This window comes from Rhinichthys klamathensis, unplaced genomic scaffold, assembly GCF_029890125.1.
Source record: "Rhinichthys klamathensis goyatoka isolate OS25496 unplaced genomic scaffold, OSU_Roscu_1.1 h1tg000237l_1, whole genome shotgun sequence".
In the NCBI taxonomy this organism is placed as follows: Eukaryota; Metazoa; Chordata; class Actinopteri; order Cypriniformes; family Leuciscidae; genus Rhinichthys; species Rhinichthys klamathensis.
In genome coordinates, this window is record NW_026606760.1 from 1667903 (window position 1) to 1680030 (window position 12128).

Here is a 12128-nt window from a genome sequence, read left to right on the forward strand (position 1 = left end):
TTTTTTTTAAGCCAGCATTTTTGATAATGTTTAGCCCCCAGAATCTTTAGTTGTATGAATATCTGAACATGCAATATATCAAAAGAAAGAACAGAGGCTCTGCTAAAAAAAATAATAATAAAAGAAAAACTAGCTTCATGCATTCCTTTTTCTTAATCAACACTTGAATGTGGGTAAGTTTAATAAAAAAACAGTTGAGAAAATAGCATTTTGTCAAAGACTTGTTAATGTTTGATGGTCGAGTTATTTTACAAGTGGTTAAGCAATTTTTATAATCGCTTGTTTCGACTTTTTGATCTGGAGATTTTGTACCCCTTCAGAAGATGTGTAATAGCACCCCTTACTGTACTGTATAACAGTGAAAACATGGATTGCTGGAAATTTCCGTCAATGGTGGGGAAAGAGTTAAAAAATGACTCTTTTTTTATCATGTGCATCTCTCTCTTTAAAATATCCATTTTATTTTTAATGTATTTTTTTGCATGTAAAAATATATTTTCTGAAGCAGAAAAAAATTAATTTGGTGTCAAAGCAAAATAAATAAATAAAAATATATATATTCATGTGTGTTTGGCATTTGGTAAGATTTGGTTCCAACTGCACAAAAACACTATCATAATAAAACATTTAAATTAAAATAATGTCCAGCAAAATAATACTTTGGAATTGGTTTGTGCATTATCAAAATGTGTTTGAAATTTAAATCTTTCACATGTTCATCAGTGATTCATCATTTCTCCTTTCCTAGAGGACGACTTCATTAAATGACACATCTTGCCCCACTCTTCCTTATAAGGCTTGCTGTTGTGCCATCATCACTGTGCCAAACACATTCACTCCTACACTGCATTGATTGATGCTAGAGAACAGTGCTGATTGTGTCAAAATCCTTACTAATTTGGGAGCTACTTGGCAGAGACTTGAGGTACTCCAGATGCCTCCTGGCATCTTCCTGGTTATGTCGTACGTAATAGATGACATAAGCGATGACCATCGTGAACCAACCAAACATGGTGACAAACATGGCTACATCGGTAGTCTTATGGTGGAAGTTGCAAAAGTTTATGCCTGAATCCAAGACTTGGATGACAGGTTTGCCCGCGTACTCTTCCTGAACAGAGGTGTGGCAGCTCACCTCGTTCACCGTCTCGGGGTCCAGCCTGAGTTCGCGCAACACCTCCTGCAGGGTGCACTCGCAATGCCACGGGTTGTTGGACAGGCTGATCTTGGCATGCAGCCGAGCGAAGGCCTCCTTGGGGACGCTTTGCATGTGATTATGGGACAGGTCGAGCGCCCTCAAGCTCTCCGTGACACCTTGAAAAGCCCCAGCGTCCACGGTTTCAATAGCGTTCCTTGACAAGTCCAATTCTTGGAGCCAGGGAAGGTTTTTAAAAGCCTGGTTTGGGATCTTGGTTATGCGATTAGAGGACAGTTGAAGTGACACAGTATCGTGCGGAAGGTCGGGGGGGATCTCCACAAGGTTGCGAGAGGAACACTGCACTACGGTTAGGCCATTCCTCTCGGAGCAGTGGCAGCTCTTGGGACAGGCAAAACCCATCACGCTCAAACAAATCACGGCTAAAAGTAATCTCAAGATAAGGGGATAGCCATGAGGGATGAAGACTTTCTTTGACACATGAGACCCTCCAGGGTAAGTCATGTCCAGCTACTTACTTTCTGAATGCTCTACAGTTCAAGGGCAGTCATTGTTAATCCAAGTCATATTGGAAAATTAATGAGTAAACATTACATGTCACTGTGTCATTCCAACAGCGGGGAGTTTTTCCTTATCAACGCCCTTTGTGCATATGTAGAGTAGTGATTTTAATTTTCAGGTGTTTGAAGCCATTGTGAGTGTCCTGGAGAGAATCCAAACGAGTCCATCAACATCTGAGAGGCAATTAAACATTTGAGAGGAAAAGGTTCTACAGCCAAGTTTTAATTAGAGACCAAAAGCAGAAGAAAGATTTGAAGAGGGCTTCATTCACTTGAAATCTCTCCTGCCAGGTCTGGAAACTGCAAGAACAAAAAGGAGAACAATAATCACCCACACAAACAGACATTTTGGATTAACAAAGAAATTCATTTTTATATAAATTAAAGATTGAAAGAGGAAATTGAAAATTCTGTTATTTTCTCACCCTCATGTCATTACAAACCTGTATGACTTTATTTTTTAGAGGTTTGGAACAATATGAAGGTGAGTAAATGATGACAGAATTTTTATTTTTGGGTGAACTATCCCTTTAAGATATAAAGCAACATTAGAGTGCTCTGACCTGAAATGGATCCAACCCATGACAAAACAATTTTAGATAAGTCTCATATCTTGCAGACGAATTACATTTGTTATGCTGCATTTAATCTAATAATATTAGAAATGGCCAATTTGTTCAAACAAAAACAAATCAATGTCTCGTGTGCGGCATAGCAACACAATGCTCATTAATGGCTATTAAACTTTAATGATGGAACAAAACAAAAAAACACATGGATAAAGTTTTTTAATATCCCAATAGTTCACTCAAAAATTTAAATATTGTCATTTACTCACCATCATGTCATTCCAAACCTTTTTATTTCCCATCAATGAAATCCAAAAGATGTAAATTCTGTAATAAGCAGAATATCCCAGATGTTCTTTTCAACACAAGGAAAGTGAACTGCTAAATACTGACTAATTAATTAATTATTATTCATTATTATTATTATTAAATACTAACAAACTCCAAATAGGATAAAATGGCTTCTCGGAAGTATCATAAAAGTGGTCCATATGACAACTATATTTCAAGTCTTTTGAAACTATATGGTTAAATTAATAGTCAAACAAAGCTTGGGGCATCTTTGACATTCCTCATTGTGTGTCATGGAAGAACCAAAATAACACAGTGTCAGAACAACATGAGGGTGAGGAAAACATCACACGATTTAATTCACACTATACCTTTAACGTCCTACATTGTGCCGATCAATCAGATCATGACTGCCCTTTTAACCCCGCGTTATTGTCGTTCTAAACCCCGCTTTTAATCCCGGGTAAAGGAACGTTTCACACTTGTAAGAGCCAAATTTGTACAGTGTGAAACGATGCAGTGTTAGAATGTTACGACTAGATGCTTAGCAACCAACAAGCCTCATATTCACGTGCTTTGGACAGTCACAGAAACACTGCGTGTTGTATAAACAGTAGTTTCAGTATTTGAGGCGGGAAAATGTCAAACTGTGACAGAAACTGTGACAATTGTGAAGAAGAGACCGTTTTATTCTTGCCTTTAGTTTGAAAAGTCCATTCAGGATAAACTTGATTGTACAGTATGCCCATACATGGGCATACTGTACTATCAAGTTTATCCTGAATGGACTTTTCAAACTAAAGGCAAGAATACATACAGTAGGCTATATAATATGTGCAATTTTAGAGCCTTTTTGTAAATGTTTTGTGTACAGCGTTCGCCAATCAGTGACACTGACACCGCAAATATGCAAATAAGGATGTTAGCAGGGTTTAGGAATGTAGAGTGTGAAACGTCAGCTTATGAATACCCAGGATGTATTGTTAACACCGGGTAAATTATGAGATGTGATTCCCTTTACCCTGTGTATAGAATGACAGGGTTAACTATTTCAAGTGTGAAAAGCTCTTTTGTCAAAACCCCCTCTGCTGAGACAGCAACTCATTTTACAAGAGTCCGTAAGTCAGGTAGAAAATATTAATAGGCCTACGCCGAACACATGATGCAGTGAAGTGACTTTCATTCTTTCCACTAAAACTTTGTCACAGGCAGCACATGAGACATGTGGGATGCATCATTTGAAAGTGTCGAAATTAAAGATTAATTCACTGGCAATGTACAGTACTAGGCAATAAGAAACACAGCTCAGGATTGATTGTTGAATCAGCAGCAGCTCAGTAGCAGTAGTTGATTATTGTGATGGATGCTAAAACCTAAAGCCCCCAATAGGATGCAAGTAGGACACATGGCTCATCTATAAAGTTGTGTTGCGAAAGAGGGATTGTGAGTGATACACCCTCAGCAAGCACATCACAATTGCAGTTATTTAAAGTCACCGTAAAGCGTTTTTAAAAAATCCTAAAGAAACCACACATTTAACTGAAAAAGAATGTAACCAAACTAAAACATTTTAAAAACGTTGTAGGCTACCTGAATACAAATACGTAATTTGTCTGCTTTTTAGCTTACATTAAATTAAATTAAAATATGTGTCAATAACAGGCAACACACGTTTCAACTATATTGCCAAATGCCAATGAAGGAAATGACAAGAGCAGAACATGGAGGTGTTTTTTCTAAAGTAAGACACTTTACCTCAAAAGAAATTATATCAAAATATTCTAAAAAAGATATGGAAATAACACATGAGAGCAATGTAACAACGTAGGTAGGCTATATGTAAGATGGAATTTAATACAACTGGATGTGTGCCGACTGTTAACTTACTTAGACTTTGTGGTGTTTCACACTTTAACAGAACACTCTCCATGCGGTGTACAATTCACATCTCGAACTTTATTCTTCTTCATCATCACTATATTTAACACAATTCCTCACTAGAGCCCCTAGTGGTGCAGTTCCACATTAATGTGTTATAGTTAGAAATTACTATGAATTGAACATCAAGTATTGTATGCTTCTCAACACAACATCTCCCCTGTTACTCAAACAGAATTACTACTCTTTTAAGATCATTACCTTATTCCAATTTTGTTTACTCAAACAACAACTTATCTCAAATAAACATATTCAAATAACTTCTTATCAAACCAAACAACAGTCTGTTTCAAATAGGCATTTCAATGTAGCATAATGAAAGTTTCTAGCACACTTTTATCCTTTTAACATAACACAGAATAACATTCATCAAACATTTCAGAATTCAGTGTACATTCGATTTTTTTAAATAGGGCAGCGGTCCGCCTACACCCTTTACATATCTTCTTGGTCTGACTTCTTTATTTCTCTTCAGACACATTACTCCAACACATAGTCTTGAGTCCACAAAGGTGGGCGTCTCGGTCTTAAGCCCCTATTCAAGCTCAAAGCAGTGTTCTCCATTGTATAGTCTCTTTCAGGTATTTCATTCTGTGCAGAGTTTTCCTCTCTTTCTGGACATGGTGAAAGACGTGCTGAATTCCATGTTTTCCCATCACTTAAGATGAAAGTACTCGGTCCTATTTGTTGTTGTACTGACAACGGATCAGTGAACCGGGCTTCTCCTTTTTTCACGTGAAAAGGCTTTCTCACTCTCACCTTATCTCCAACCGCAATTTTAGGAAATTTAGCTCCTCTTTTACGATCGGTATATTCTTTACTTTTGTTCTGTCGTTGCGTCACACGAGCTCTCACCTGAGCAAATTGATCAGGGCTATCCTCAGGAAGAAGGACATTCAACTTTGTCCTCATAGGTCGGCCTCTCAAGAGCAGAAAAGGGGTCTCACCCGTTGTAGCATGGGGTGTCGCTCGATAGCTCTTCAGCATGGTCAGGACTGCAGATTTCCAGGGCTTACGAACCGCTTCAGCAGCTTGAATACACCCTTTAAGCACCCTGTTGAACCGTTCGATGGCCCCGTTAGCAGTCAGTAGCTCCCTTTTCGAAAGGTCCTACTATATCAATAGCAACATGTTGAAATGGGCCTTTTGGGAACTCCACTGGCTGCATTGGAGCTGCAAAAGTTTTAGTCGATTTATCACTGGCCTGGCAGGTCACACATGCAGACAGGATTGTGTGACCAAGATCGTCCATTCGCGGCCACCAATACAGCTCCCTCAGACGCTGTTTGGTTCGCACCAGCCCCTGATGTCCCTCGTGCGCCAGGTGAATGAGGCGTTCCCGCAGTGCAATAGGAACAATCAAACGATTCCCTCTGAAAATCAATGGCGATTCAACCGCCAGTTCATGTCTGATGGGGAAATATGGACGCAAGTCACTTGAGACAGACTTTTGCAGTTTAGGCCAACCTGTCTGAATTGTCTGACGTAACTGAGACAGTTCTGGACAGTCCTCGCATTCAGCTTTAAAGTCCACTAGCGGCAACGCAATTAGAAAGGGCTGTATTTCTGCGATTTCAGAAATCAAATCCTGTTCAATGGATACAGTGGTGTCTGTGTGGCTCAATGGCATACGGGAGAGACAATCCGCCACACAGTTTTTTCTACCTGGACAGTACTGTACATCATACTGGAAGCACAGGAGCCTAGCAGACCAACGAGCTACCCTCATGCCTGCTCTATCCAAGCCCTTTGTGGAGAGAAGCGTAGTGAGGGCCTGATGATCAGTTCTTAGAGTGAAACGATGTCCCCATACATACGTTCTCCACTTTTCTACCGCCCAAACACACGCAAGCGCCTCCTTCTCCACAGTAGAATATTTCCTCTCAGACGTTGATAGCGTCCTGGATGCAAAGGCTACCACACGTTCGACACCATTAGGATGTAACTGTGTCAGGACAGCACCAAGGCCGTAATCTGAGGCGTCTGTAGTAATGAATGTGGAAAGGGAAGGATCATAAATGGAAAGAACAGGGCTCTCCAGCAGCATTCTCTTAAGTGTATCAAAGCTCTCAACAGTCTCTTTACTCCACTGTAATGGCGTTTTTGCATCAGCTCTGAGCATCTGCCTTAGCGGTTCAACCACAGTAGCGTAGCTTGGGAGAAATTTGCTGAACCATGAAGTGAGCCCTAGGAACGAACGTAAAGCTACCATATCTGTAGGTCGAGGTGCTTCTGAAATGGCAGTCAGGTGGTCTGGGCTGGGTCGTAGTCCTTCTTTAGAAATGACATGACCCAGGAACGGAATGCTTGCTTGGTTGAAAGAGCTTTTATCAAAGTTAATCTGCAAGCCAACCTCGTCTAGCCTTTGACGAACATCGTGGAGGTGCTTATCATGGGCCTCCTGAGAATTTCCATACACTATAATGTCGTCTAAGTAATTCTTTACCCCTTCAAACTCCTTTAGGACCGTTTGCATCATTTTTTGAAAGGCTGACGGCGCTGAAGCTAGTCCAAACGGAACCCGAGTGAAGCGGAAAAGGCCTTCGTGCGTTATGAACGCAGTCAGGTTACGACTGTCAGGATGGAGAGGCAGCTGGTGGTAAGCAGAGCTCAGATCAATTTGACTGTAATGTGAAGCACCTGCAAGTTCAGTAAACAAATCATCCATGTGAGGTAATGGGAAGCAATCCATAATCACACTCTTATTGGGTTCACGGAGGTCTACACAAAGTCTAATGTGTCCATCACGCTTACGTACCACCACCAACGGACTAACCCATTCTGAAGCATCAACTGGTTCAATTATGCCCGCTGTAAGGAGACGATTAAGCTCAGTGGACACCTCCTTGCGGATGCTGAGTGGTAAGCGTCTCAATTTTTGACGTACTGGTGTCACTGTTGAATTAACTTGCACTTTGTGTATGAATCCTTTCACACATCCAAGGTGAGTAGCAGGTACAGGTGAAACTGTGTACACAGGACTTGTGGAATGCTGAGACATATGGAGAGGTGCAGGTGAGATTCCACATTCATTGTCTATTGGCTTTACTTTTCCGCTTACAATGTTCAGGTTCAGCAGTCTTATTAAATCTAACCCTAACAAGGGAGATCCTGCAGTCACTACATAAAAAGTAGCTGGAACTACATTGTCATTTGCTGATACACCCACTAATGCCGATAAGCAGCCAATAACTGGTAGGTTCTCTTTTGCATAAGTGACAAGTTTAATTTTGGGCTTACTCAGGGTGCATTGTGAGAAGTGTTTCTTATACACATCTTCTGGAAGTATGGAAACTGATGCACCCATATCTACAACCAGTTGTAACTTATGTTTATGACCTCCTGGTGCTTCAATATTCACTTCACAGGTGATCTTATCATTGGCTGTAACAGATTGTTTTAAGTTATCCACACAGAGAACAGTCACGTCTGGAACTACCACCTCTCTTACTTCACTCACAGCTGCTTTACACACTCTAGCAAAGTGTCCTTTTTTTCCACAGTGTCTGCATGTCACTTTAGCAGCAGGGCAGTTTTTATCATTTGCCAGATGTTTGTCCGATCCACATCTGAAGCATTGTCGACGTTGCTGATCGGTCGTTGTTTGTTTTCGATCCTCCGATCGTCTCTGAGCAACGTGTGACTGCTTAGTTGACCGTGCGCCCTTTCCCCCTCTGCCATACTTAGTATTCATACTAATGGCTTGTACCGACTTCATGGCAGCAGCAGTGGAATTACAGAGTAATGACGAATTTTTAACTGCAGCTTCCACTTGACATGCGATTGTAATCGCTTTCTCTAGAGTGAGGTCATCCTCTAACAGTAATTTGTCCTTTACTGCAGTCAACGTCGCATTTGCGATCAACTGATCACGGAGCATTTCACTCTCCATTTGCCCGAACGCACATGGGGCTGCTAACGCTCTTAAAGCGGCAACGTATTGCGTAACAGTCTCATCCGCTCTTTGCACACGTTGTCTGAACGTGTGTCGGCATGCAACTACGTTAACTTTAGGCACAAAGTGTTTCTCAAGTGCAGCCATTGCTTCATCAAAAGTAGTACCTTGGTCTGGCAGAGTATAAAACAGGCGCTGGCCTTCCGTCCCCAAGCAATGCAGCAAGACCGCTCGTCTGCGTCTCTCCGGCCATGCATCTCCAGTTGCCTGGATGACTATCATGTAATTATGAAAGATTTTCTGCCACGTATCAAATGGAATCGGTGGCTCCCCACTAACAGGAAGAAACGGGGGCGGGCTCGGCACTGAAGCGCTCATCCTCGTCGCCAATTTGTGGTGTTTCACACTTTAACAGAACACTCTCCATGCGGTGTACAATTCACATCTCGAACTTTATTCTTCTTCATCATCACTATATTTAACACAATTCCTCACTAGAGCCCCTAGTGGTGCAGTTCCACATTAATGTGTTATAGTTAGAAATTACTATGAATTGAACATCAAGTATTGTATGCTTCTCAACACAACAGACTTGAATAGCTTTGATATAGTTTGAGAGTGAAGAGACAACGCTGGTGTTGCCAGACGTAGGCTACGATAATTATCGTATTTGTACGATTATTTTGACCTCTGTACTATGTACGATCAATAATGAAAAAAAAAAATCCCATAATCGATCATTTCAGAATTGTGACACTTCAAATGATGGTCGTTGTAATCATAGGGCTTCTATGCTGATCTAGCTGTGGATTCTACGTCTACCGTGAGAAGAACGTGAACGGGGTCGTCTCGGCCAATCATCGTGGAGAATGACTCTCTCATGAGCACAACTTAACGTTCTTTTTTTATATTGTATACAAAGTTGTATACATGTAATCTCTGTATGTTTTGCAAGAAGAAGAAAAAAGTTAAAAAAAACAAACAAAAAACAACAACAAAAAAAACGTTGTTGATCAATATAGCTGTAGGCTACGTTTGACTCGTGTACGATAATTTTCTTCCAAATACGATAATTTTGAGCTTGGTAAAATACTTGTACATTTCCAATCTGGCAACTCTGCTGGAGTGTCATAATTTATCTCAATCTCTCTTTCTTCTCTCATTGGTAGGCTAAAGACGTAGGCTATCTGGTTTACATTGAAAAATGTACTGCCAAAACATGACGACGGCATAGGTTATAGTACGAGGCTGGACTTGGTAAGCGTATACTGCTAACAACAGACTGAATACGTGAAAGAAACGCTGAGAGAAAGAGTCATCGTATTTAATTAGACCATATAACGTGGGAAATTAAGTCATTTGCAAACAAAACTGAGTGCTTGTAAATCTGGTCTACTCAAAGTCTATATTTAATACTCACGCTTGAAAACATCCAATTATTATATTATAAACATATCCTGCACCTACTGGATTACAATAAACAGCTAATAATAATAATAATAATAACAATAAACAGCTGACTAGGAATATAATAGCCTATCGAATAGCATGTCAACCTAAATTCATTGTTCTTCAAATTGAGAACTACAAAAGACGTAAAAATAAAATAAAGGAAAATATTAATGAAAGACTATGACAAAAATATTACACGAGCATATAAGACAAGACAAGACAAATCTCAGTAGCCTACTTTCCAGAACGAATTACAGATATTGCATTATGTGTGGTTTAAAAAAGTTAGCGTTTTAACATAAATTGTATGCATTATCATGACTTACCATACTTGTTGATACTTCAGTGGATCAGACGCCGTTGCAGAGAGTGTAAAAAGTGAAGAGCACACAGCAGTATAAGACAGCCGCCTTGCGCTGATTGGATGGCGAGCTTGCTGTGCTGGAGGCTGATGGCGCGCGCTCGCTCCACCCGCTTCTGTTCTGACTGACTGACTAGGCTACTGGGGATTTTGATTCATCCCAGTGACTCGAATCTTTTTAATCAGTTCACCAAAAAGATTTGTTCGTTGGTTCGTACAGTGACGATTTCGGAATCCTTTGAATCCGTTTACAAAAACGATTCAGTAACTGGTTCGTTCAGTGGTTCTTTTCAGGTTACATATTTGCTCCAAGTGGAGACAGTGTCGTTTTGTTTTAGAAGAACTATTCTCTCATAGAACATTACGCGTTTCCTACAGAAATATTAGGCTATACAAGCATCTTAACAGCTAAAATATTAAAATGCCCCAACAGGCTATTTTTATTCCTTTTCTACCGAATTGCTTTCTAATCTTGAGAGCCACGGCAACATAGGTTAAATCATACCTGCTGAGAAGCCTACTGGAAGTGAGTTTGAAGTCTGTATCGAATCGGCCTATTATGCAATATATAATGGACCGCAAAATAATAGCTTACGAAACGTCTTTCTGTTGAGTTGTCCATGTCCTTGAGCCGTGAAATCCACAGATAAACAAACAGCTAAGCCACTGGTGTAGTCCGATTCACAAACATATCTTCTGAGAAGTATTTGAGCGTTCGAAACACTGCTGTGATTCATGAAGTTTCGAACATTTTACAATAACAGGTGCTTTTCAAACTAGCTGAAGTCACAGGCTGAATTCGGAACCGCATACTTCTCTTACTATTTCTGCCATAGAAAGATGTGGTAAAAGTAGCAGCCTAGGCTATAGCCTATTATGCGGTTCCGAATTCAGCAACCGTCAGAATCAGTTAGGCTTTGTGACGAATCATTCACTGAACTGAATCGATTAGACAGGTTACTGATCTGCTGAACTGAAAATAATTTGTTTTGTTTCTACGTTTTTTGACATAGGCTACTGACTGTTAACAATGTTTCGTTAAAGACATGTGTTGGCAATAGTTTTTTTCTAATTGGCTATATAAGAGTAAGCTACATAAGGTGAGGTATGACCTCCTAAAAGCTAGGGTTGAAAGATGTGCAAACCAGAGGATGCTTCCTATGGTTCATAAATCGTGTTGTTGTTTTTTTTTGCAGAAATTGGCATGTGTATTTGTAACATGGAAATATCCTGAATGTTCATTGGAGACTGGACATTGTAGATTGGAAGCGATTATTCTCTCAAGGTAGGCTACTAACTTCATTTACCTGACCTAAAGACTATACCAGTGCAAATAGGCCTACTTCCTAGAGTCAAGAATACAGTTTCATTATGATAAATTATTAATAGCATTTATGGCATGTTTTGGAATACTTGAGAACATTTATCCAGGCCTATATAAAACTCAATAGTAACTACCTGATTGTTGTGAAATGATTCAGGAAATAATTCACATCCCTCTTCATAAACCTATAGCCAACATCTCCTTATTTTGGCAGGACTGCAGAATATATAATGAGCCTGTCAGTGACAGCTGACAGGTCAGACCATCACTGCACAGGATGGGAAACCTATACTTGTCGAAACCTTGTTTATGTGACATACGAACAAGTCTTATAATACTGGGTGCACTGCTCTTAAAATAAAAATGAAGATACAAATTATATTAAAACAATTTGTCTGGAGGGCAATAAGAAATTAAAGGGAAAACTATGCATCAATGTCCACAACCAATTCATTTTATTTGTGGTTGAAATAATGTTGTATGTTAGCAGCAGAGCACATCACAACATTTTTTTGTATTTTGGCAGCCTTATGGGCACATCATTTGCAGAATCCTATATTAATGTGTTAGTTCAGTGTTTCT

General features: G+C 39.9%; 1 protein-coding gene across 1 annotated transcript; it reads right to left on the reverse strand.

Annotated features, from left to right (window-relative positions):
* Positions 1-570: 570 nt before the first annotated feature.
* Positions 571-10323, reverse strand: lrrc3 (leucine rich repeat containing 3). The gene is made up of 2 exons (XM_056265674.1): positions 10188-10323; positions 571-2016 (listed from the first exon to the last, which is right to left on the reverse strand). The coding sequence occupies exon 2, from the start codon at positions 1658-1660 to the stop codon at positions 860-862; it is 801 nt and encodes a 266-aa protein (XP_056121649.1). The 5' UTR covers positions 1661-2016; positions 10188-10323; the 3' UTR covers positions 571-859.
* Between the last annotated feature and the right edge of the window lie 1805 nt (positions 10324-12128).

What these genes read in the sequence shown, in the direction of transcription:
- lrrc3 (XM_056265674.1), bottom strand. Translation starts at nt 1,660, where the DNA reads ATGACTTACCCTGGAGGGTCTCATGTGTCAAAGAAAGTCTTCATCCCT.